General features: G+C 45.5%; 1 protein-coding gene across 1 annotated transcript in view; it reads left to right on the top strand.

Moving 5' to 3' along the window:
* The window catches only part of PTPRF (protein tyrosine phosphatase receptor type F), a 257441-nt gene that overhangs the window by 139913 nt on the left and 91239 nt on the right, over positions 1-26289 (top strand). The window contains exons 4-5 of the mRNA XM_082311797.1: positions 8890-9078; positions 25407-25517. Coding sequence (XP_082167923.1) covers positions 8890-9078; positions 25407-25517 — 300 coding nt within the window. The remainder of the gene's footprint in view (positions 1-8889; positions 9079-25406; positions 25518-26289) is intronic.

Raw genomic sequence — 26289 nt, 5'->3', positions numbered from 1 at the left:
TGTTTTAGTGGGAGTGTGTTTATATATTCTGTCACAAGGAAACGTGCAGTGGCAATAGTTATGTTGTATTTCTCAGGATAAAATATTAAAAAGAAACAATGGTTTGAAAACAGTTCTACAGGCAGTTCTATTCAACAGTTGGTACCAACAAATGGCACAGTCCTGCCTGAAAGCACAGCATGGTCTTCTTTTACTGCTCCTTTACTATGGAGTCTTAATAGCTGGCTGCAAAACCTTTCTGAATTCATTGTGTTTAAAGAACTTTTGTGAGTTTTTTCAATGCATACTTCCAGCTGATGAGGTTTTTTGTGAATAATAGTTGTTGAAAGAGTCTAGGCTTATTTATCAGCTGTTGGATATGACCCACAAAACTCTATTTTTACCTACTTGAAATTATGCTCTAATTTTGGGGGAGGAAATAAAAAGGGTTAAAAAAGGGACGCCTGCTCAGGCAGGGAATGTTGCAGATATGATCTGTTTTACTTGTGTGTAAGCTCTTCCTCACCCACATTCTTGACATTTCTTGCTATAGTTTCTGCTGTGCTATACTCTGAACCCTTAAATGACTTTCAGTGCCATACAATCTAAGCCCTTTTTAGTGCTTCATTAACATGAGTGACTAGTTTCTCTGGTCTCTCAGGAAAATGCTTGTTTTGATGTGTCTTTGGCTTTTAGTTGTCTGTGGACATTGCTCCACATTCATGGCAGAATAGCGGGCTTGGATTTGGAGCAGGAGGACTAGGGTGGTCCTCACCTCTTCAGGGGCTTTGCGTCACACTTCCCACCACTCCACGAGGCTGTGTCATCAGCTTGGAGAGGCTGTGCCCTACGGCACAGAGCTTGTTTAGCCTGAGTAGGTAAGCTTCTGCTATGATCTTCCTTCTCAAGTTTTTTAGCTCTTTTAGATATATTGGGCCTAAGTCTTGGAAGAACTTTGAGTTTAGGACCAAGACTGAAAATGTGACTGTCATTGCGAAGAAGCCAGAATGGAAAGCAAGAAGAGGTAGCCAGGCTGACTGAAGGATGATGTAGTAGTAGGGATTTTGTAAATGCCGTCTCAGACTGTTGCAATCTAACCTGATAAGAGTGTAAATAATTGTTTTCTTCCAGGATGGGTTGAGGTCTCCTAGCTGACAGCAGACTCCACAGCTAACACATACTGAGCAGAAGTTGTTATTACTTACAAAGACCCCTAAACTAAGAACTGAAACAGTGGGTTGTAGGTGCAAACCTTTAATTTGCCCAAGTTTGTGACTGAATACTTCCTTCTGGTCTGCTCTGAGTCAGCTTCGGCACCTGTTAATCATCTTTGTGCTGCCTTCCATCAAGCACAGGTCACAATCTGTTATCTGTGAAGGAGAGAGAGGAATTGCCTGTTCACTGCTGAAGCTGTGGCTAGACTCAGTCATCTCAGCAGATCTTGCAGTGCTTATGAAGACCCTGGATCAGAGGAGTGCAAGGCCATGGTAGTGGAAGCGCGCTTCCTCCCCAGAGGGACCTTTCTCACGCCTTCCCTTGGGCTGCGCTTAGGGGACAGCCATGCTGGACAGTGACAGCTCTTGCCTCCATCAGTGCCTCTAGAGCTGTGGCTCTTTTCTGTGTTCCAGCCTGAAGCTAGACAGGATTAGCTACACCGTGAGAAGCTTAGAGGTAGCTATGGCTCATGTGTGCCTATGTCTGGTGTGTCCTGGAGGGCACTGGTAGTGGCATACTGCAGTGCTTCTCAAAGGGAAGGAGGACATTTCCTAATGGAGGGCTGGCCTTGCATCTGTGGCACCACCTTTTGTCCTGGGCAGGTCAAGAGGCATCATGAGGTCCGAAGGAAGGTTGTTTGGATGATAACAGCATCTCTAAGGGCTGGGAGGAACAAATTGTTTCATCCCATTGGGATGCAGTTGCCCGCTCAGGCCTGGAGAGCCAAGGTTGTGCCCCGGGTGGGAGGGAGCACTGGGTGCCAGTGCACGGCAAATGCAGGGTGCTCAGCCCTGGGGAGGTGACATGTTGCTACAGCGACCATCTGTTACCTTACCACTGCACACGTGGGAGCACAGTGAGAAGCAGTGCTGGGACTTGGCAGGAGCACAGGCTGAATCCGTGTCAGAGCCGGCTGGGAGGCGTTGCCGTGTCTTGCTCTTGGGAGCACCTGCCTCTCTACAAAGCCATCCTGCTCCCCTCTGAGATAAACAGGTGCTTGGGAATGGCCAACTGTGCTACTGAGAAGGTATCAGTGGCTTGTAAATGGAGAGAATTGCTGTCCAGCCATGAAAGGACAACGTCAGCAGCACCCATCTGGCACTTGAAGGGTAGCGCTGTCTCCATCGGGTGTTTTATGGACTCGTAACCTCTAGCATGAGCAGGTCCTGTGAGCTCCCACGCCGTGAGCCCCCGGGGTGGGAATCTGCCTGACAGTTTATCCTCTCCTGCCGTGTCTAGTCTCGTATTTTCTTGCATTTTCCTTACAGTACTTTCTTTGTTTTGGACTGACTCAGATTCTTTCTTTTGTGAACTGTTTTGCTGCTGCTGCCGCTATGATCTTTCTAAGAGATAGCAAATACTTTGTTTACTGTAAGCTCTTGTGCAGTAATTCATGTGGTTACACCATGACACAGAGAAGTCCTTCTGGAGCTCGTTTCCACACCCACCCATTCATCTGCACCCTCCTCCCAGTTTTCGGCAGGCAGCTTCAGCATGTCACGTTGGCGTGATGTCATACGAAACAGGCAGATTTGTCATTAAAAGCCTTGTCATCAATAGATGACTGTTTGTATTTTCTGCCTGCCTGAAACTGTTTTATACTTGCTAACCCAATAATTAAGACTTTGCTGCCTTTGAAACAGGTTGGTTTCACTGCCCCACCTTTTCCTTAGGCAATTACAAAAGGCGGTGCCAATGTCGACAGGGCATTCATTAGCCTGCATGAGACTTGGCTCCAGCAGTGAGCACGCACAAACGCACTCCTTCTCCCACCGCTCCCCGCACAGGCGGTAGCCTGACGCCGGGCAGCCTCTGGAGACCACGAATTTGGATAATATTTTTGGTGAGCTTCTTAGGGGGCTTTTGTAAGAAGAAGGATGCAGGAAGAGAGTGTCGCCTCAAAATGGCTGACAAAATGCTCTTTGTGCAGCTTCAGTTGAACCTGAACAGAGCAGTGTCAGGGTTTTCTTATCGTGTAAAATGATGCCGCTCTTCTGGGCCGCTGGATTGCTCGACTGCTTTTGATTGTCTTGCCGTAATTGAATAGCCGCGCTGTGTAACCTGTGCTGAAGGAATTAGGACTGTTTATTCAGCAAACAGATGTCCTGGATTGTGGTGTGCTTACGATCTTACTGGCTCGCATCTTTCATTAGTTAATATTGCCGACTACCCAGGCTATCTTCCTTGCACTGATAATTTTGCATTTGCTAATGCGTTTCAGTGTCTCAGAGGGAGATTTGGAAGCTTGTAAAATTTGTAATTCCATTAATCCATCAAATACGACTCCTTCAGTAGACAAGGGTTACCCCTGCAACACCCTATGTTATATTGCGTCAAACCGCTACCTCTTGCCAGGATCGGTTCAGCCCTGGTGACTTGAACCGGGGGAGATCCCAGCCTGCCTCACTGAATGGGTAAGGAGCATGTGAAATAGCTTTTGATACGTGTATCCTGCTCCTGTGCAACGCTGACCGCAGTCAAACACATTTATATCAGGGATCTCTCTGCCCTCAATCCATTTCCTGGCTTGTCCGTAGCACTGCACACTCCTGGGTGGCTTCAGATAGCTGGCAGGATTGAAAACAAAGCAGCTTTGTGTTTTAATCATCCCTACTGAGCCCCTAAAATTGATTTTGGGCTGGAAGTTCCTCAGCTGACTCAGGCTGGCAGGAGCCAGTGGCCCAGATAAGCTCTTTCCAGTTCTGTGTGGGGATAAAGCCCAATGTCTCTCTTGAAATGAGCTGAGAACACCCCTTCAATGGGGCAGTGGTTTTGATAGACTGTAGGAGGTTTAACCTTACAGCTATAGCTGTAACATATAGAAAAGCTACTTTTTGCTATTTCCAGATTATATTGGGTATCATTTGTTTTCTCTCCCTCAGCAGTCTGAACAATTGGGCTCATGATACTAAACAGGCCTGGCTTTTATAGGAAGAGGAATATGACAAATAACTCCCATAAACATGTTTACAGTTTGCACTATCATTTCTAAAATACCATTTCCTACGTTGATACAAAGGAAGTTCACAGTGGTAGGGGAAAGATTTTTACAGGTGCCCAGTCATGATATGAGCTCCAAAACACAGTTGCACGGCTGCAAGACCAGTGAGTGCTGTACAGGGATCACTCTAGTAGGAACCCGATATCCAGCCCCTCCAACTTTTCTGTTCTGTGAGAGATTACAAGTTTTGAGCAAAATCCTGGGGGTAATCCTGCAGGATTCAGCCATCAACAGCTGTGCTCACCGCAGACTCCTCTGCAGGCCTTTTCTGTAAGCAGCTGTTATCCACATACTGTTCTATGCTAGGGCTGATCCGTGCTTCTCATAAGATATAAATTGCAATTGCCTCCGTGTCCCTTATCGTCACTTGATATTTGGAGTGATAGAGAAAATAAGGATGCCCCGAGGGGTATGTGTCTCACAGCAGCATCCTCAAGAAAGATAGTTTTCTGGGGAGCTGGTGAATGAGCTACGTAATTGCAACTGCTACGTAATTGCAGCTGCTCTAAAGGAGATCTCAGCTCTGGTTTGGGGCTGTGGGAAAGGTTTCTTACCTTAGCTTTTCCCTTAAAGATGGGAAATGTGTGGCACAAAAGAGCTGTAAGAGAAGGGGGGTTAGATTTCTGTCACCTCGGAAAGGAGATTAGCAAAGGGAGCTGTCAAGTGAGCATAAGATATCCTCTGCACTTGCTGTCATGCTAGATGCCAGAGGGACATTCCTGGCTCCTTGGTGACTGCTGCTAGCAAGACCTCAGCCTGGTCATGGATTTTCCAAGTTTCAGTTTGTAATTGCAAAACCCACTCGTTTTTTTTCTCTCACATTGTTTCCTTCTCCTTTCCTCCTGCTTCTCTCTTCCTGCTCTCCTGTCATTCCTCCTGCTGCTGCTGCAGTCCATGGAGGGAATTAGAGCTTACAATGCCAAAAAAACTCCTGCTTCTGCTTAGATTTTGCTTGCTCTAACCTAATGCCTACCTGAAATACACCCCTTCTGAAAGTTTCTGAAACCCAGAAAGAAAAACTGGTTTAGATAGTCTGCACTTGAAAGCAGATTCGTAGCCTGTTTTAATGTGTATTAAAAGCACACTAGCTATCCTTGAATAAAACCAAGTGCTGACAAACTCATTTTTAGGATAAGGGTATCCACGTATTGGCATGAATAGGAGGATAGCTATTACTGACAAGCTCCGTGTGCAGACAAGTTAGTACAGCTAGTGAGGGCTGAAAGGAGCCGAGGCATGACTGAGCCTCATAATTAGACCTAGATTAGACTTTTGCCGGAGGGGAAGGCAAGGCAAGAACAGCTCTGAACTCCTATCGTCGCCTGTAGTGTTTGAACACAGAGACATCCCTTGCCGTCCCAGGGAAGTCAGCAGCGCCAAGCCGGGCTGGAACGAAGCCCCGTTATCTCTACAGGAGCATTGCTGACAGGGCAGGTGTGGGCTTGTGCCGGGCTGTGCTCTGCGGTGTGACCAGCTCAGGTTTTCTCCACAGCCACTCTTCTCCAGGAGGGTTTGGGGGGGCTGCCAGAGCCACACAGTACCAGGGGAGGACCTGCAGTAGTTGAGGTCCCCCGTTTCGTGATGGTATGGGCACCTGAGGCCCTTGGACCACTTCCAGAGAAAGTGCTTGTCCTCCCCCTGAGCTTGAGCCCCGGACACTGTGACCGTGGCCCTGTGCAGGTCCTCTGGAGCTACTCGAGAACTAAGAGCAGGTAAACCCCAGCCTCCCTGTGTCTGAGGTGCCATCAGAGACCAGCTGTCAGGTCTCCCCTGGCGTCTCATCACAGCAAACCACTGCTCTTAAGCGTCAGTGTTGCCTCTACGTTTGATTGACAAGGGATCAAACAAATCCTTGCTGCCTATGAGTTTTTGTAGATGCCGGCATGCCAGCGCTGCTTGCTTGAGTTTTGGTGGTGGTGTGGCCATAGCAGATAGGCAGGTTTCAATCTCCAGGCATGCATGGGAACTGGGCTGTACTGGTACCAGTGCTAGCCCAGGGAACCTGCTGTGGCTCAGACTACACAGGACGAACCACTACTCTACTACTGTCATTTACCGCTATAGTTTGGGGGCTTGTGTGCAGTTAAGAGGGTGAAGACTGTGCACCGCATGTGCCTTGCACGCCTGCCCGTGCCTGTCTGTGTCCAGCTCAGCACAGGGTCTGGGGGCTGAGGGTCATCACGTGGTGGTCACCTGTGCCTTCTGTCCAGGCATGGAGTGCCCAGCATTCCCATCGGGCTCCATAATGGCTTGGGCTTGCAGGGGGTGCATGGAATGGGAGCAGCGCTGTACATCTCTTTGGAGTCCAGAAAAGGCTTCATCTAAGAATTGTATTATGGCAGAGGTAGCTTTGCTGCCGGGTCTTTGTAATCGGCATATCTCTGTTGTAACCAGTGAAGTCAAGGTTAGATCATATAATTTCTGCTGGTCTGTGGCTCATCACAAACTGCTAATTTTGATTGAACAGTCACCTCCAGTGCAGCAGGCTGATCATGTACCTGTGGATCAGACACGGTGAAGGATTTTCTGATCTCTCTTGTTTCTGTGGGCAAAGGAACATTGCAGATGGGAAGAGATTTCTTGCACAAATGCTGGTTTCAGATTTGCTTTTAGCTATGTGCTAAGCCTCCACATAGACTTTGGACGAAGTTAACTGGGTGATACTTAGCTCAGTGCATTCTTTGTAAAATCTTGAACAAACCAGAAAAGATTGTCAATGGTAATCATGGTGATTAGATTAGATCACTTCAGGGTTTGAGCCTTCCCAGAGTAAACATCTGCTTTCAATATCATAAATAGCAAGGTGATGCACTTTAGGCAAACTTGGCCTCGATCCAAGGGAATGCCATTGTTTACTGCTTTTCCTATATATCTTCCTTTGCTTTTCAATCTATACCATGCTGTACTTCTGTGTGTACCCTTCTTTTGTTTCTTGTCAACCATGTAGGAGTATGCATTGTGGTTGCTCAGTATTGAGTGCTTCTGTTACTTGTTATTGAATGCTAGCTCTGGTGTCATTCCAGTTAAGCTCTATGTACCTTTTGTCTTTGAAAATCAATGGAGAGCAAATTAAAAAAAGAACTCGTTTTCGTGGTATCTTTCATTTAAAAAAAAAAAAATTCCATTTATGTTTGCTCATGATGAGAGAGGTTTCTAGGGAGGCTGGTCTGGGAGACAAAATATCGTCTGTGCTTTTAATAAGCATCAGGAACCATTTTTTCCTTTAGAAAACCTTGGATGCTTCGTAGCCATTCTCATCTAAACAGAAAAACAATATTCCAGGGCATTGTTTTGTTTACAGCAGATGTTGCCTTGTGGTATAGAATCTTGATTTGCAAAGAAGTCAAGGGTCTTGAGAATTCTCCTGAGATCTTAGGGAGGAATATGTAAGATTAGCCACCACAGGCCGTGTTTGTGCTGCAGGTGTGGCAGTACAGGTAGAAGGAAGCACCTGAGGTGGCCTATTGCTAGTACCTTCCTGTGGGGAGTGAGGGGTACGGTTCCAGATGTGTGATGATAGCAGAAAAATCAGATTGCAGCAAGTTCAGACTCCTCTGGGACTTGGGAAGATGCTGAGGTCTTGTTTGTTTAAACACTGCAGTGAGCTGGGAGCCTTACAGAATTGAATTTGTCAAAGAAGAAGGTTTGCTTAAGTTCCCTTAAAACAGGGGGGAAAAGAAACATACTGAAAATAATTGAGTTTCTGGTGCTTTAAAAGCTTCTTAATGTTCTTCAAGTTCTTTTTTTCCACGAAAGTATGTCCTTTTGATTGCAGTTCAGGCTTAGCAGAGTACAGTACATCTTGCCACAGAATGAGTAAATGAGCTCTGTTCTGCAGCTGCTATTGAATGACGATGTTGGAGCATGCCTTGGCTTATCAGTGAAGGTTGCCTAATGTATTCCACCCAGCCTACCTGAGCGTGCTCTGCAGCAGCAAACCCAATTAACTCTTTTCATACCTGCTGTATGAATGGTTTTAGCAGATACAGGGGTGCTTTGTTTTATAGTATTTCAGTAAGACATGCCAGAGCGTGCACTGGCCATTTCTCACACACCTCTGTCGCTCTCTGCAGCCCAGAAAATGCACCAGGAGCTTGCCACCGCACAGTCTGGCAAGGCGGTTCATGAGCAGAGTGTGGCTCATTAGCTTTACATTCATTAGTTTCTAAAAGCCTTCTGAATCAGATTTGGGGGCACGAGGAAGAGATTTACAGTCTATCCTACCAGTGTGACAGAATGTTCCTACTCAAAAAAAGAGAAAATGGGCCTCTCTGGACCATTCTAAGGGGCTTTATTGTTTAGCTGTTGTTTTTCAAGATGCCTCAAACTATTTGGCTTTCTGTTTGTGTGTTATCTTCAGCTTAGTCCTCCCACAAAAAGGCAAATACCTGCATTTACTGAATTATTAACAACAATAGATGGAGCTTACGTATCAATGAAAATTATGGACGTTTCCCAAGGCAATTGATTTAAACGGAGTTAAATTTAGTGGAAGCTTCTATTGGTGTAATGAATGCTCATTATAGAGCCTAATGTGCTTTAAGGGCTTGAAAACCTTCTCAGTAGGGAAGTCAGGCTGCTGTTTTCCAGCAGAGGCACAGATGCCGTACCATGGCACTGCTGTCACTACAACCGTATCCCATCGCTACGCCCGAACATTTCTCTTTAACCTTGCGTGTTTTTTTCTCTTGCAGAAGACCACCTCCCAGCTGGCTTCCCGACCATTGACATGGGCCCGCAGCTGAAGGTGGTGGAAAAGGCCCGCACAGCCACAATGCTCTGTGCTGCCAGCGGTAACCCTGATCCTGAAATCTCCTGGTTCAAGGACTTCCTGCCTGTCGACACTGCAACTAGCAATGGGCGAATCAAGCAGCTCCGCTCGGGTAAGGTAGCAAAGCAAGTAAGCCTTCCCCACCTCCTCACTCTTCCTCCCTTTTCTCTTTACTTGCTGCTATTACATTTTCCCTGAAATGCTGAAATGCAATTCTAAACCCAAATGTCAATTTGATTTGAGCTTGTTTCTTTTACAATATAAAAACAGTTTTTGGAGCTGATCCTCTCTGGCAGGATATCGTGGCTTGTTAAAAGGAGACATTAGAGTGGACATGCCTTTTGGAACATCACCTGGATTCCTTCTTCGGTAGACCGTCTTGACATTGCCCCAAGTCCTTGGTAGGCTCAGACATTTCACTACCAACTCAACAGGTCTCAGATACTTTTAATAGGAGCACAGTGCAAATCAGGACAATGAGATACTGGTTGAGATTTTACAATCAGCGGTCATGTAGTACTTCACTCCTTACATAGGCTCTGCAAGACAGTACTCTGCTTTCTGTTGAGATCTTTATCATTCTTGCTATGTGACACCACAAGAATAAAGAAAAATCCAAGAAGAAGCAATTCTGTGGATTTCAAAGGAAGGTGGACACAGTTTTGAAATATACCTTTTTTTTTTTTGGTTTTTTTTTTGTCTGATAAGCCAAACACCAGCTTTTGAAATACAGACGGTTATGTTCTTGTGGGTGGCTAAGAATGCACTCAGTTTAGCGAGCAACTCTTGTTTTTCTGCTGCTCTGTTCGGTCTCCCAGGACTCTAAGGCCCATTAGAGAATTAAAGAAAATAAAACGTTGCTTTATTCACTGATGAAGTGCAGCTCCCCAGCGTGAATTGCAGTGGCTATTTAACAATGCACAGCAGCACTACACAGCAGCTTTAGTCAGGGGAAAAAAAGCCCACAGTACCCTACAGGAAGCACAGAAGGGAACAGAGCTGGAACAACTTTGGTCAAGAAAGATCTCATACTTAAATAAGAGGCAGACTGCCTTGCCTGGCCACGACGTATCTCTGGGCACTCAAAAGCCATTTGTTATGAGTGCTGCTGCCAGGGCAACACCATCTTCCTCCTGGCAAGGTGAATGTCTTGACACATTTCCCCATAGCAGGAGCCCTCTGCATAAATCTGATGATGCTTGGATGATAAGAAGTAGGCTTGTACTTGGGGGAGTGGGTAATGAGACATCAACTCTCATCAAAAATAGAACCCAGCCTGACACTCCTGATCCCACCTTGATGTACCAGTGAGCGCTAATTATACTAATGCATTTATAGCTTATGAAATTTCCCAGTGACCTTTAGCTTATCTCCCCCACAACATGGTTTAATCTTGATCTGTTTGTGCTGAAAGAAAATATCACACTTGTTAATTATTCTGAGAAGCTTTAGGAAGCAGCAATAGGAAAGTGCACATGGATGTGTTTCACTTCATAGCTGACTAAATCAGCATCAGAAATTACCATAAATGAGCAGCAAGGCAGCTCCTGATGCACTTGCTGTACGTTCTCCAGCCTCCTTTTCGCAGGCACTTGGCTGCCTCTCTACCAGCTGCTTCACAAGTTTAGTGAGATAGAAAGTTTAAAAACAAACTAGTAAACCCTGTCACTGTGTCCAAGTTTTGTTTCCTATTCGCACTTCTTGAGCAACATCTCAATTGAATATTTCACCTGGGATTCAAACTCTAGAGCTGGCTGCTTGCTGAAGACACAGTAATTACCAAGGGAGGTGTCAAGGGAACCTTTTCGAAATCAATGAGCAGCACACATTCTCAGACTTGCGAAAGAAATTGATTAGCTTTCTAACGTAGTACGGGAGGTTTCCACAGTTCAATGCAAGAGACTTCCAAATATGAGTGAAGTTTTATTTTCAGGGACCTGGTGATATGATGCCAAGATTCACCAAGGCTCTGCTCCACCCTGGCATGAGTGGAGAGCAAGAAGTTTAGCACTTCTCGTGGGCCAGAGGTTCAACCCCTGCTTGCATTTGTGACTTTTTCCTGTATTTGTAGTTGATACAACATAGGGCCTGTGCTTTGAAGTGCCCGAGTCTTACTTACCTGACTGCAGTCACTCTGTGTGAGCAATTTGATGGGTTGGGCAGTCTCTGATCCATTCTGCAAGGTGCTAATTGAGCTCTCCAGCACTACACCATAGTGGGGCAGAGTTGTTTTTCAAAGAAAAGAGTATTTAAATAGATACCTCATTATATGGCAGAGTTTAATAGTTTGCAAAGTCTCTGCTCCATTAAGATCATATCTTATAGCCAGCCTGGCATATCTGCATGAATGTCAGTTTATACTATCTCAATCTAAATATACGCTCATTTAATTTCATTTAATTAAAACCCAATAAAAGCTAGACAGATGTAATATAGTTAAAATAGCTACAGCACAGTGTGAGCCCAATATTGCATATATAGAGTGTCCGACCTTCAACAAGTACATAATATATTATTATTCAGATGTACTAAATATAGGTCATAAAGGTCAAAGCATCTTTGGAGTCTGACTTAGAGAGAGGGGGTGAGGGATGATTTCATTTCTTCAGGCTCCTAGTGTGGAATAAATAGCTAGAGGTAAAGAAGCAGCATGCTTGGGAAAGGTGCGCTCTTCTGACACTCTTGGTTGTATGGGCTGGCAGTGCTCTGGGGGCTTCAAGCAGATCTTTGAACTTGCATGCAGTCAGATCATGTGCCCAGGGGGGCTCTGAACATCAGTTTCTAGAGGTCTGTTAATCTTCTGTCAAGGTACTAGAGAGCTTGTGGTTTAAGACAACCAAGCCGTCATCTTAGGCTTTTTTGACGCCAGAGGACCGGTGTCTTTGTCAGGAGCAAATACACAGTTTATAAATCTGCCCTGTATCCTACCATCCCTCATTTACTAATTACATCTGTGTGTGTGTATATGCACTCTTCTCATTAAACCTTCTGACAGCGTAACTCTTTACATTTGGAGGGCTTTTTTTCCCCTTTCTCCCCAGTACATAGATCTTTCCTCCCGAGTAATGCTTAATTCTTTTTGAAGTCCAGCTCTTGGGTAGTTTTGCCAGTATGTGTTGGACTAATTGCTCTAGAGATGAGAACACAAATAAATACAGGTTTTCATCTCCATTATCACAGATCAAGGCAAAAGCAAGGTCCCTGACTCATGCTGGTTGTGGCAAAATTCTCCCTTGCTCATCTTGCTAATACTTCCCACCTCTTGTGGAGAGGCTGCTTTTCTGCAAATGCAGTGACTCAGGACAACTCCCCGTTCTCCCCCAGGGTGCGTAACTTCAGTCATTGCCTCTCAGTCATTGACACAGGATCTAAGGCCAGCTCTGGGCTGGGAAACCTCCCCAGCATGCCAACTTATTTAAAACCTGTTTGGCAGAACTTATTTTAAAACTGTCCGGACATTGTAGTATTGCAGGTGATGTATGTATGAGTTCTGGCAGCAAGGGTCAGTGCTACACCTCTAACCATGTTTTAAAATTAGTCGATGATGTGGCAGAAACTCTCTCAATGTAGATCAGATTGTACTGATGCTTCACAGTTGTTCTGTAAAGATTCTTGGATCACAAGCTCCTGAAGACTTCAAAGCAACTCTGATGGTATTCATACTCTCAAAGCTTTTGAAGGCTTCCAGTGAGTTTCATAGTTGAAGAATTGCTCTTCCACCTTGCTCTTCAGAAAACTTATGAACAAAATGTCAAATTAGAATAAATAACTATTCTAAATGTTAACATACAGATACCTTTGCCATGTAAGGAAACTCCAGAAATTGAGGGAGCATTGTCATCTTTCACCTAGTAAAGAACTTGGTCTTACAACAAGTATCTTTCTCTTTTAATCACCATCAATTAACTGAGTTATGGAACCATGCCCTAGACCCTAGTGTGGCTTTCAGGCAATTAACTGCAAGTAAAGTATCAGAGAGGGCTCTGCAGATGACTTCAGTCACTTTCTGGAAAAGTGCAGGTTCCTCTAACAAAGAAACAGTGGGAGCCGGCTCACCAGATCGTCTTGCTGCATTTATGCTCTCAGAGTTACCAGCAAGCATTTTAATTTTAGTCTCGATCCTATAGGTAGACGCACTACTTGTTTGCAAACAAAAGGAATACCCAACATACATAGGAAAAACTTGCAAAAAGAGGTGGTACCTGTCCCAGTGAAATGGCAGTGACGGCCATATCCAGCTTCACTGGTAATAACCAGCAGCCAGTACCCAGCAGAAGACATTCAGCTCCTGGCAAGAAACAGCTTTGAGTTCAGACATCAGATGGGCATCGACCTGTGACAAGGTGTGTAAGGACAGCCCAAAAGAATGGGGATTGGGGAGTATTATCCAAAAGGATCGGGAAACCCACACAAGGATGCTTTCTCAGAAGGGACTGACTGGACGAGGGTTGAAGGAATATCGTGGCCAGCCAGTTGACAGCTGAAGTTTTATGACCTGGAAGAACCTATACTGCACATCTGGGTCTTGTGTGAGGTACATAACAGCAGTGATGGGATCCACACAGACTCCCTCTTGCAACTGGTGGCAAGTAGCCAGTCTTTTCTGCAGTACTTTTATTTCTGAAAATAGTTTCCCCTAAAAATATGTTAGGAAGTAGCTGAAAGCACTGCCGGAGTTCTCTAGGATTCAGTGTTGCACTGTCCTAGTGCCCAGCTGCAGCCAGCAAGAGCCTTGGTTTCTCTGTTTGATGTTACTTTGGAGTTACATTGGATTTTTTGGTGGTTTAGGTTCCTACAAGGAAGTGGTGTGTTGATAAGTCTGGGGTGAGCTTGTGTCAGCAGAATGAAGTCCCTTCTCCAAGAGAGCCTCTCCTCCACACTGGGAAATACTGATGCAAATAATCCCATGGGGTTTTCCAGTGTATCATCCCATGTTTTGCCTTGCTTTGGGCGCCTGGCTGTGCACTTCCATTACACAGAGGATGGCAGGGTCAGCATTCATTCCTGACTGAAGTGAACGTACGGGGTGTTACTCAGTGTCTGTTATCATGAAGGGGAAATAAACTCTCCTTCCTTATGAGAGTTTCAAACCTTTCAAACACAAGGAATTGGGCTTGAAGTTTGATCTTGGGGTATCCTTTGCATAAAGTGGCCTGGTGATCACAGGGCACAAGTTGGCCTCAGTAACCATTCAAGTGATGGCACCTCCATCACTTGATGGGCTCTCTTATGTTGGCACTCTGTGGCCTGTGTGCTGTGATTTGGTCCCTTTGAGGGTCACCCTGAAAGGTCAACAGCCGGAGATGCATGGTGTGAAGGGTGAATGGGAACTTTTATTCCTTCTGGATGAGGAAATTTGGGGTCCAACAGAAAAGCCTTGTGCCTCTCTGTAATGGTGTCCTCTGAGTGAAGGGTGAATGTCTTAACTTTGCGAAGGTGAGAGAGACCCAGAACAAACACTGTGCTAAATGCAGCAAGCCTTTGTGCTGCTCCCACAAGGGTTGGCTTACATTCGGAGGCCAGGAGGATTGGGATTTAACGCAGAAAAAAATGAGCTGGTCACACTTACGTTTTAGGGAATCTGCTTCAAGTATGCAGTTGCTCCTAGAGCTCTGTGTAGACAATTGCATATTAGAGAAAGTGTTTAGCCTCTACAGGGAGTAGATTTAAAGATTTGCTGCAAATCTTTTCAGTTCTAGGGCAGAACAACAAACCTTATTTCAGCCAGATGAGAGAGAAGGAAGTCCTGTTTTCTGCCCCGTGGGCTTGTGCTCAGAGTCATTGCACCGTTCCCGTGGGAAGTGACACACTGTGGTGATGCTTTTCTTAACTCTGAGAATTGTGGAAGGGGACAGGGCGGGGGGGTGGGGTGGGCCTAGACCAAACAGAGCAAAAATATCGCTTGGCAAACTTTCCAAACAGGCAAAGAGAAATAACCCTGTTTTCCATGGCTGTGCTATTCCATGCAAGTATCTCTGGGTATAACTGTTCTGTCAAGGGTAGCGGTAGTTACTAAGATAGATAAATAAGCAGAAGATTTATTATTGCAAGAGAGAAATTACCCACAACTTCAGTCACTGCAAGATCTTTCCTGATGCTTCAGTCATCTGTGGATAGAAAGTGTCAGAAAATATAACCAGACATAAAGTTAAGATGGGGTAATGTCATCTTGGCAGAGGAAAACGCTAAAATGAGTAGTTTGAATTGCTGCTCCTGCTTAGAGAAGGGACTCTGCCTGAAGGAAAGGTAGTTAGGAAAGAAAAAGAATAAGTATAAATATTGTAATTACTTTTTAAGAGGCAAGTTAAACATGCTTAAAGTATGCCTTCTTTGTATTTACAGAAATTCTTTTCTGTCTTTCTTTCCCATTGGGTGATCATTGTTGTGGATAATGGAATGAGCTGTAAATCTGAGATACACGACACTCTTGTATGCATACTGGTATTTATTAATCAATACACTGAACATGATTTGACACACTGTGTCCTGTTTAACCCTGTTTTTCTGTCTGTTTAAACTCCTCAGTTTTCTTTGGTAAGTGCTTGGTATTCAGATCCTACAAATCTGCATAAAACCAACACATACCATGAACTGCCTACAGATTCGATCTGCATGAATCTCTCCCTTATACTAACAGCCTTCATATGTGCAAAATAAGACCAAGGGGACAAAAGTGGGGATTAGAAGGGTTCCCTGCCAATTTGCCCAGCTGGAGCATCTGCCCTTCAATTATGCTTCGTTATTGATTGTATGCTGAACTCAAGACACTGACCAGTGGATCCTCCACTTGCTAGACACATTGACCTCATAAAACAAACCTTTATAGATCGTTGCAACAGGATAACTTAACCTCACTCCCAGAGAAGCCCTCCTTATAAGATACTCTTCATTATAGCATGTAAAATTATCTCCAGTGCCTTATAAAGAGGGTAGAGATTCCTTTCTCCAGCTAACATCCAAATTAGGCAGGAACGACAGGGGTCTGGCTAGCGTGCCATTGTTACATTACCAGAAACTACTTCGTTTCAAAATATTTCTGTATGTAAAGTTAATTCTGCATGACACCAATTCTTTTGCCGGAGGGAACCTGATGCAAGGGTTATGCGAATGCAGAGAATGGCTCAAAACCAATTTCTTATGCTCTCCCCTTAGTTTAATTTCTTTAAGCGAGCAGATTTTGTCCCACTGGTCATTCTAACCTCAAAGCAAAATTGCACCTAGCACCCGCAACCATGTGCTTTCCACCCCTCCTGCCCAGCACACTCACGGTCACACAGCCCCCAGGACACCCCCTCCTTGTTCTGTATGAGGAATGAAGGGGCACTGCACCATCTTCCCAACGTATCCTCCATCTCAACTGCTTGAACAGTGGTGTGGGTGAATGCAAGTGGTGAGGCCAGCCAGCAACGCCACCTCGGCAGCTTAGTTTGGCCCCCGTTCATGAGGGTGCTGACTTTAATGGCAAGATGCAGGGCTGGATGCTGCACTCCTGGAAGCGATGAGCTTTACTAACCTCCTGAGAGTGTCACTCTGACTTTTATTGCACATCAGTTTCTTTTTGTTTATTCCTGTCGCGCTAATACAAATTCTAGCTTTAAAAAAACTTTCTGCTTTTTAGTTACAATTTTCTTCCTTTCCTCTTTGTACTAATGCTTCTCTCTAATCTTATTTGCATTCAAATTACCTCACCAGGTGGTACACCGATCAGAGGTAAGAATGCTGAAATGTGCCTCCAGTTGTCACGTCACTCCATCTCCTGTCTGCCTTGTCCCTTCTCCTCCGGTGTTTCTCATCTCCAGCTTTTACTCTCAGCCCTAACTCTGCCAGCACTCTTGCTCATCTGCACTCTCCCACTAGTGTGTTTATTTTGGTTGGTTTTTAGCGTGATTTCTTGTAGACTCATGCATTGCGATTTTGCACTGTTGAAAGGGGGTTATTCAATGGAAAGTTTGCAAACTGGAAAATGGTCCCTGGCCTCCGCCACGGGAGGGTTGACGTCTCCTGCAGCTCCTGCAAGTCTCTGAACTTCCCGTGTAGTTGTGGCCGCTGAGGTTTTGTGTCTAGGGGGTTTTAAATGGATTCCTTTGGTATAAGTATAAGGAGGTAACATTTTCACAAGAGAACAGTTAAATTCGTTTCTGCTGCTGCTGACGGGCATGAAACTCTAATCAGAAGGAGATAAATTCTTGAAAGTTTGAGCAACTCTGGCTCTGGGATAAGGAGCACCTTTGTTTGCGTTCCTCATGTTTGCCTTTCAAGGGTGCCAACCCTGTAATGTGGCAGCAGAGTGGAGAACCACTGCCCCAGACCTCCCTTTCTGAGCCGGACATGCTGGTGTTGCTTTGCAGCACGAAGAGTTGTTTTAAATAGCTGAATCAGAAGCACATCTGGCTGCTTTTAGCCTTCATTAATTAAACCCACCCCTGTTTTGACAGCCCAGTGTGCGCAGTCCCTGGCTGGTTTTCACAGCCTGTATGCACCAGTAATGACTTTCCAATTGGAGTGTTGTCTTTTCTAGCCTAAACGCTCAAAGCTGTCCCTTTAGATTAACTTTGGCGCGTTAATCAGTGTTACGTGCTAAGGCCCTTCTGAATTCTCTTGTGATTTTGGTTACCCCTGTTGACTGACCTCTGGATTTCTCGACAGAACGACTACCACCTACAAATCAACACGACCTCATTCATTCAGTTTTCCCCCTTCTCCCCTTTCCTCCCCCTTTTCCCTGAATCACTGCTGGAAGTTAATAATCTGACTCTTTGGAACTGGTTCTGTTGCTGGGGGTTAATGTTTTCAGCTCCCGTTAAGTGATTTTAGAGTAAATGTGAATTGCCGTTTGATGCGTATTTGCATTAAGTTGCCTCTGTAGCAAATCTGGGTCAGGGAAAAAGACTGCAAACCTTATTTTGATATGAATGGGCTTATATATCTGTCATTCCTCCCTTTGGAACACCAGAGATTGACAGCTGTGATGTTACAAGCTCCTTAAACTATTGCTTCATCTCCTATTTCTACTGCAAATCCTAAAATGAAATGACAGACTGAATGCTAACTAGCCGAGCGCTCTGAGCTCCCAGCCGTGCACGCCAAGCGCGCAGCCGTCCCAGGGCCTCCCCGCGCGCTTGCTGTGCACCCGCCCTGTCTGATGACATTAGTGACTCAGCACCAGAACCCTGTGGATGCTCCATACATCCTGCTTGGGAACCGAACGCATCTCTGTGAAAAGAACCATCCATCTCATAAAACATAAGTTCCCCGCACCCCCACCCCCCCTTCCTACCCCTGTTTGAGTCCTGATGAGGTATTTTAAGAATGTTCTTGACATTATTTTAAATATATGTGTCCTGTTTGAATGTCAAAGATGACATTTCTGTGAGAGCAAACAGAAGCCACGTGCTGCTCTCTGGCTTCTCCCAGAGGATTTCTGTCAGCCTAATGCCTTTTATTTAAAACGGAGGTCATTGAATTTCTAAAGATAACGACAGATTAGATGAAAGTGCTTTTATGATGGTGAGGTTGTGTCCATGTAGAAGTGACTGTTCTGCCATGTTCTATACCCAGCTGCACTCTTGTTCCTCATTAAGGTAAGTTTGATGCTTTGGAATCCATTCATTTGGTCTGAAAGGAAGGGTGAACTAATGACTCTTAACGAACCCTTTTGGTAATAATGTTTGGGGGCGGAAGGGGAGGTTTTGGGTTTATTTAATTGCTGCTGTGACTGTGTCGCTAGGAGTTGTGTGTCTGGAGTACTTGAGAGGTTCTAGCATTACCCAAGGCCTTTGTGCTGGAGCAGCGGAGAACCCGCTCGCAGGGAGCAGCGTGGGGTTAGCGAGAGGACGACCTGAGAAATTCTACCACACACCCCTCCAAACAGGAGGAGATTTTTCTCTCTAAACTCCTCATTTGACCTTACCCCCACATTTTTGGTCCTTTCTGTCCAAGACATCTCTGGCTTCCCTGAAGTGGGAGGAGCTCCCATCTATAATTCAGAATCTCAGTTTGTAGCTTCACTCTCTACCCCTCCGGGACTGCCCCAGATAGTAATTTAATCTTGAAATCCCTATTTGTTCATCAGAAAGACAGCTGGCAGATGCCTATCAGATTAGGCAATAGCTAGCTTCTTAAGGTGACCCACAGACAGTATCAGCAAATCCATGTTTAAGCAAATTCTGCCCCATTGTTATTTTCCAAGTAGAATATAAGGTGTTCATTTCCAGCATTTCTCTGGAATTGAACTCACTCAACCTATGTGAAACCTGGCTGCGCTTTCCTGCCGCAGGCTGTAAGAGAGAGCAGAGCACTGTTGTGTTTCTGGTGGGTGCTGGACTGAACAGGCATTAGATCGGATGCACATGAGGAGGTAAAGAAATATCATCATCTCAGGCATTTTCCCTCTCCAGTCAGATTTATTTGTTACTTTTTTGTCACCACAGGAAATATCTGAGGTTCCTATACATAAGAGTATTTCTTCCTGCAGACGTCAGCGTAGCAGAGGTCTGTCTGAATTAACTTTAGATCAGCTCACTTGGGTGTCAGAAGCTGTCTCTCTGAGAAGCCAGGTAAACACCCACACCGACTTCTGTATAGCTGCATCTAAACCTTTTCCAGTCCCGAGCGAACTGGTTTAAATATAGCTCCAGTATTTCGACGCTATCCTGCGAGGTGGAGCATAAGACTATCCAAAGAGATTAGAGGAAGCTAAAAGAATTTTGCTGTCTCTTTGAGCACGTGTTTGTACATTTGATTGCACTTTGTATATGATAGGAATTTTCTTCTGTTTCTTGAGCTTTTTCAGTCACAAAAAAAAAGCAAAATGAAAACAATTTTAAAATGAGAAGATACGCTTGCAAGAGCAGACAGTGTCAGTGGGAGGTTGGGTGGGGTAGTGCCTGGAAATGCTTGTAATGCCATGTTTCTTATTGTCGGGATTCAGATTGACTCATGTCCCTTTAGAAGCACACAGAGGCATTACTGTGCATTTGACAGTGCTGTAGTTTTGCTTCTGACGCAGAGTCCCCTGAGATTTCCTGTACCTGCTGGTGAGAGATCAGAGCATCCTGAAACTCCACTGTCTAAGAGGAGACCTCATGCTGCCGAGCACGTTGGGTCTCCTCTCCTCCCTCTCTGCCCAAGTCCGGCTCAGTGGCAGCGGTCGGGTGCTATCAGCAGCTGCCCGTGGTGCCCAGGAGAGTGATTTCTCAGCAGCGCTGCCATCCAGAACAGGCCCCTTGCATGCCAATCACCGGCCTCTCAGGCATAATGTCCATAATGAACACTAACAATGAAAATATATTTGTAGTTATCTTGTTTTGCATAATTGGCAGTGCTGACGGCTGGTGAAGGCTAGGTGCAATCCTCTGTAACAGCTGGGAGGTGCTGCTGTTATAAATTACAAAAAATAGTGAGGATGGGAAATGCTTATTTTCATTATTAGTGACTCTTGAGTGATTTTGGTGTCTTTCATTTTTTCACAGCTCCCACAGCAAGTGTTGGTTATCTTGGGCAGCAGCCAGGGTGTCAAACTCCAACCCCCTCATTGTCAGGGCTTCACAGTGTCTCGTTCTCCACCATATTCACACTTACGGGTCCTTCTTTGGTCTGGGCTTGCCGCTGGCCCTGCTCCACAGCTCCTTTTTAGCAGAAGGGGGATTGGGACCCGCCCCTGAGCACTGGCTGAAGGGGTGACTAAGAATACTGGTTCAGGAAAAGTCAGGCAGTGTTTCTGTGGAGGAAGCTGGTGGGAGGCAGGGGGAAAGAGAAGGGAGGTGTTTGGGGTAGCTCTGGCGTGCAGGGTGGGCAAAATTTGCCTGTTCCCTGAGAGGAAGGGCCCTGGTCAGGTAGCTGGGTTCATTAACATCGGCGTTGCAAAGCCTTTCCTTACATGAGTGCTGTGACTGCAGCCTGGTTCCCCTGACTTCTGGGTACTTATGGGAGCATTTCATTCCATGTCTGATTTTATAACTGGGGCAAAAGGTCGGTCCCCACCTCTGAGCCAGGGGGACTGAGGATATGAATGCCCTGCTAGAGAAAAGGAGCCGCTCCCGCTGCTGGGGATGGATCTCCGACCTGAATACATACGGAAGAGTGTCGCCCCAAGAGCTGCTGTGTGTAGCTCCATGCGGTGCTGTCTGGGAGAAGGGAGCACAAGCATGCGCTGAGCTACGGAGCAGGATTTCAGAGAGATCAATTTGTATGGTAGCTCAGATTTTTTTACATTTGGTTTGTCACCTAGAGTGACACAACAGTACCCAGCGCTGCCAAGAAGCGGCCCTTATCAGGATCTGCCTTTCCCATCCTCTGTGCAGTGCACTTTTTAAATGCTTCTTTTAACCACTGTCACTGCAACTAATGATTCTGCCTGAGCACAAGTATATTTGAATAGATAAGTATCTTGGAGAGCTGCTAACGGGGCTGCTGTCTGTTTAAAGAGCAGAAGAAAAAGCTAGGAGAGGAGGGAAGGGACTGGCAAGGAGATACCAGCACAGAGTAAAGAACATATAAGGGGTGCTTGTCAGTCAACAGGGCCATCTCCTGCCCTCAGCCCCAGAAAGCTCTCTGCCTTGTCACCATTCTCCCTGGCACTGGAGAGCAGCCAGGGGTTTTTCTCAGGAGCTGTCAGCTCTCTGATAAGCTGAGATGTGTTATCGGGAACAGATCTGAGCCGCAAGCGAGATTGACATGACATCGCAGCATGGTGAGGAATGGCTGCCCCTCTTCTGCTGGAGCCTTGCTGTGGTTCAGGGTGCTTAGGAGGCAGCGGAGGTCGAGTGGTGCTCAGCAGGGAGAGGTTTCGCTCTGATGCGCACGTACCACAGCAGAGCCCCACGAGCTGCCAAACAAGCTGTTCACTGCTCCTCTCTGTACACATATGCACGTCCTGGTGGTAGATGGTCCTCATGCAGCCACTGAAGCCGTGCTATCTGATTGCACATCAGGATTCAGCCATGCAAACGAGAACAAGGCACCTGGCACTGGAGGAGTCCCTGTGAGAAGTCTGCAGTTAACATCCTGGGTGAACAAGACCTTACTCAACAACTTGCGCAACGTAAATCCCAAAGTAATGAATAAAAGTAAATCAGCCTCCTAGCCCTGGTTTGCAGAGGCATAGAAGATTATAAGATGAGATGTTGACAGGGCTAGGAATAGAAATCGGGTCCTTTGCACTTGTCAAAGCAAAGAATGCACTGCGCTTTTGAGGGTCTTTGGATGCAGCTTCCATGAACTTCAGGGAAAGGAGGTACTCAGGACTCAGTTCTTCCTTTCCTGTAGCTCCTTGTGTCCTGTCCAGCCTAGACTTGAACCCTCCAAGAAATGAAGCTGTTGCCTTTCTCTGGGATGACTGAACTAGGACCTGAAGCATTTTACACTTAGGGAGTTTTTCCCAAGCCTCAGATGCATTTATGGCTCCAGCTTTCTGATCCCAGCAATATCTGAGCTTCTTAACTTTGTTCATAAATCTCTGTACCCTGAGATACCCTACACTTCCCTGTGTCCATCACATAGTTGTAGGTCATCCTTTGAGAAAACCCCTGTAGTTCTGCTGACTGCCATCAGCTTACCATGATCCTTCTACTTTCTGCTAGCTGTCAGCTGTACTGCAGGATCTGTATGTTTGTCTAATGATGATTTATTGCAGTAACTGATTTCTTTCTCGTTCAGTTGAGAGGCTTACATTAACTTCCTTGTGCTTTCTGGGTTCTCACTTGCTCCTGACATGCCACAGTTTGAATAGTCATGACAACCCAGACCAAACCAGAATCCCTTGCCCAGTGTCCCTGGGCAGTTTGTAGGCAGTTGCTGACATGTTACATGTTTATAGTATGATTCTGGAAATTGGTCCATGCTGGCTGCAGAACTGACAGGCAATAATAGCACGTAATCTGAAACTCCCCTCTTCATCCTCTTACCTTTTCCTCTTCTCTCTCCAGCACTGATGTTGAGGTCCCTAGAGATAAAAAATAGTTCGACTAACTGACATTTAAGAGGCATGGTGATCGCAAGTATAAAGGGTATAAATACCAGTATTAAATGGCTAAAAGGGGTGTATAAAAAGGAATGTGTTCATGGCAGAATTATCTGGGTATCTTACTTTTCTAGGCAGACACCACTGCCTGTCACCTCAAGCTGGCTCTTCTTTCAGCCCAGCCAGCTGATGAGGGCTACAGGCTAAATAGGAGATAGGCTCTTCCTCAGGGTGATGACATCCACTCTTGTTTTATTTTGTTGGTTTTTTTTAAGTTTGGGTATGTTTTGCAGCAAACAGCTTTTCCCAGCCAAACCTGATGCAAGCACTCAGAATGAACTCTGCAGCACATGCATGCCCACAGAGTAATGAGCAGAAATTAAGAAGGGGATAATATATGGTGAGTTCCAGGGAAATCTTACTGACAGAGTGCATAACTGGGCTGTGGCATCAATTCCTTGAGGAAGTGGTGAAAGACCTATCACTTGGCACATTCAAAATGGGATTGGACAGAACACAAGTACATTTACAACAGGGAGCAATCCTGCCCTGGCCCCCAGGGATGCACAAGCTAACCTAATAGATCTTTTCCATTTCTAGATTCTCTGATTCTCTGTGTCTTGTCAATGCTGGGAAGCTTCCTCCTGCTCCACTGCCTGTCACGCTGCTGTCTGCTTGAAGATGTTTTTCCCAGACAGCATGTAGAAATTTAACGTTCTCCCTGAATTAAGCAGCAGTGCTCTGTAGGCTTTGGCCTGTGGGTGTCCAGAGAGCGCCATGGCTAGGGAAAGCTGGCAGCTTCTTTTGTTGGTAGGTGGAAAGACTTCTGCAAACAAGCTTTCTCTGTCTAGCTGAAGCCTCATTTCCAGCACTAATGCAACAATAGGGAGGGCTCTGTACATCATTTTTATTATATGGCAGAACCCAGGGAAGTTCATTTTTCCCCATGACATATAGACTTATGCTACAGTCTCAATTTATCCTTCTAAATAATGTAGGTAGCAGTGGTTGATTCACATTAGTTTTTCTTCTGTTCTGATGATATGAAAAACTGTGTTTGACCTCTGCAGCTTGAACCAGCAAGAAGGGAGAAGGCAATTTCACCAGCTATTCTCAGTGCCGCTCTCAGTGGTCGTTTTGAACTGTGGCAGGCAGAAATGAGTTCAAATCCTTACAAGCAAAGGGGTTAATGTTTTCTTTTAGTTCAGTATATGGTTTGTGAGCAGAGTTCCCTTCTTACAGGCAATCCTAACCAGCAGAATCTGAGCACTTGGAGGCACTTTAAGAATTATTCCCACATTGCCTGGGGAAAGCAGGCTGAGCAGTAGCCGCTTCAGTGTCTGGCCAAGGGCCGTTCGCCCTTGCAGTGCCAGCTTGCTGTCATATGCATCCTGCTGCTTTCTTTCTCTGCATCTCCTTCTTTTAGTCTGCATAGGGGGCCCACTTAGGGGAGTTTAGATGTGACCAGTTTTGCAGTCATCTGTGGTAGGCAAGAAGCTGGATGAAAGACCAGCCTCCCAAGCCAAGTGGTGCTGGACACCGGTGGAATAGGCTGAGCAGATGAGAGAAAACCACCTCAGGCCAGCACTCACTTCCACATCATAGGCGCTCCACAGGTTCCCCATGTAAATCGCTACTCTGTGTGCTCTGGCAATTATTGCCGTTATTTAGATGTGCCCCTCATGCTTTTGGCACTTTGGGGATGGGATCAGATCATGCAGTCTGGGCTAAGCAACTATTCCTGACCCAAAGTTGGAGGAGCAGGCACTGCCAGGACAAAGGGAGGGTGGCTTTCATGCGAGCGCTGTGTGGCAAAATGGGTGTATTGCATTGGTGTATATCTTTGATGTCTCAGACTGAGTTTCTAATCTTTTTGTGTCACGTCTAATGAAATCTGAAAGGACAAGGAGATCACTGACGTGGAGAAAGCTGACGAAAGGCGAAGTGTTTTCTCAGAAGGGGAGGGGTGGTGAGGTGGGAGAGATGGGACTCTGCCAGTTTCTGCAGGAAGGTCGCAATTTGTTGAACGTTTGCTAGGCTTTGTGTGCATCAGATAAGAAACAAACAGCTACAGTTAGTGTGCTTTGTGCTTGGCTGTTTTGATTAAAGGCTTATTAAAGGTCCTTTTATTAGGCAGGAGTCCCATACAAAGCTGTAATTAATATGTGTGTATGTGTATGTTTTTTTCCTTTATTGAAGCAATGAATATAAGTGGTTGGGGCGGTTGGAAATACATCAGTAAGTGGTTCCCTGTACATTAAAAAAATAACAATAATCAATTTCACAAGCTTCTAACAGCAGACTGGGTACCTTTTCGCTGCATGCTGGTACCCTGTGGGTCCAGGGAACAACATCACGATATATCTATCCACGAAGATACTTTAAAAGCGCAGGGCATGGCCTTCCTTTTCTGAGGCTGGCTGTTCGATTACTAGATTTGCCATAACCTGAATTGTCTGTGTCATCTTGTTTGTGTACAGGCGCTCTGCAAATAGAGAACAGCGAGGAGTCGGACCAGGGCAAATATGAATGTGTTGCAACCAACAGCGCAGGAACCCGCTACTCTGCCCCAGCTAACCTTTACGTTCGAGGTAAGAGCAGCTTCCACCCAAGGGGGTCACTCTCCTTCTGCCCAAAAGGCTCCATGGCCTTCCGTGAAGGAGTGTGTTCCCTGTCTTAGTGCCCTGATCACACTTCGTGGTTTGTGTGATGTGGCCTTTTGCTCAAAAAACATCAAGATCTTTGATCCACGTTGGGTTTGACTCGCATTTCTGGAAATCTGTTTTTGCTGTTTACATGGCGTTACGCAAAATGCTGAAATATGGGCAGAATTGGAATTCCTTTCTCCCTTGAACTCCTTAACTTTGTGTCATTGGGTGCTTAATCCTTTTAGTATAAACTAACCTTTGGTGGAGTAGTATAAAACCAGTCATACTCTGATGAACGAGAGGTGCTCAGCTATAGGTGAGCTGATATTTAGGCCTCTGCTTTGGAATGTGTGTCTTTCTTTAAAAACTGAACAGCTTTTTGGAGTTGTCCTAATCCATCTTATATGCATCAATGACTGAGCCTCTGGGTATTAATGGCTCACACTGGGAACCTGCTGGAAATTAACTGCAATTCATGTAAAGTGATTTTTCTAATGGTTATGCTATGTTGCCCATTTAAAACTGTTTTCAACATACCAGAATAACTAGGTTTTACATCAGGACAGTCTCCTGCCAGTTTTTTTTTCTCTATATTAAAGGTGTTTGAGTTAGCTTGGAGAGAAGCAAGGGCTAAATTCCCTGTACGCTTTCTGTTAATTTCAGCAAGAAATGAAGTTTCATATGAAACTCTGTCTAACCAGAGCCACTGGTCAGG

This window comes from Platalea leucorodia (genome assembly GCF_965183815.1).
Source record: "Platalea leucorodia genome assembly, chromosome: 5".
In the NCBI taxonomy this organism is placed as follows: Eukaryota; Metazoa; Chordata; class Aves; order Pelecaniformes; family Threskiornithidae; genus Platalea; species Platalea leucorodia.
Note: the sequence above shows the minus strand (reverse complement) of the source record. Positions and strands in the feature narration are given on the sequence as shown.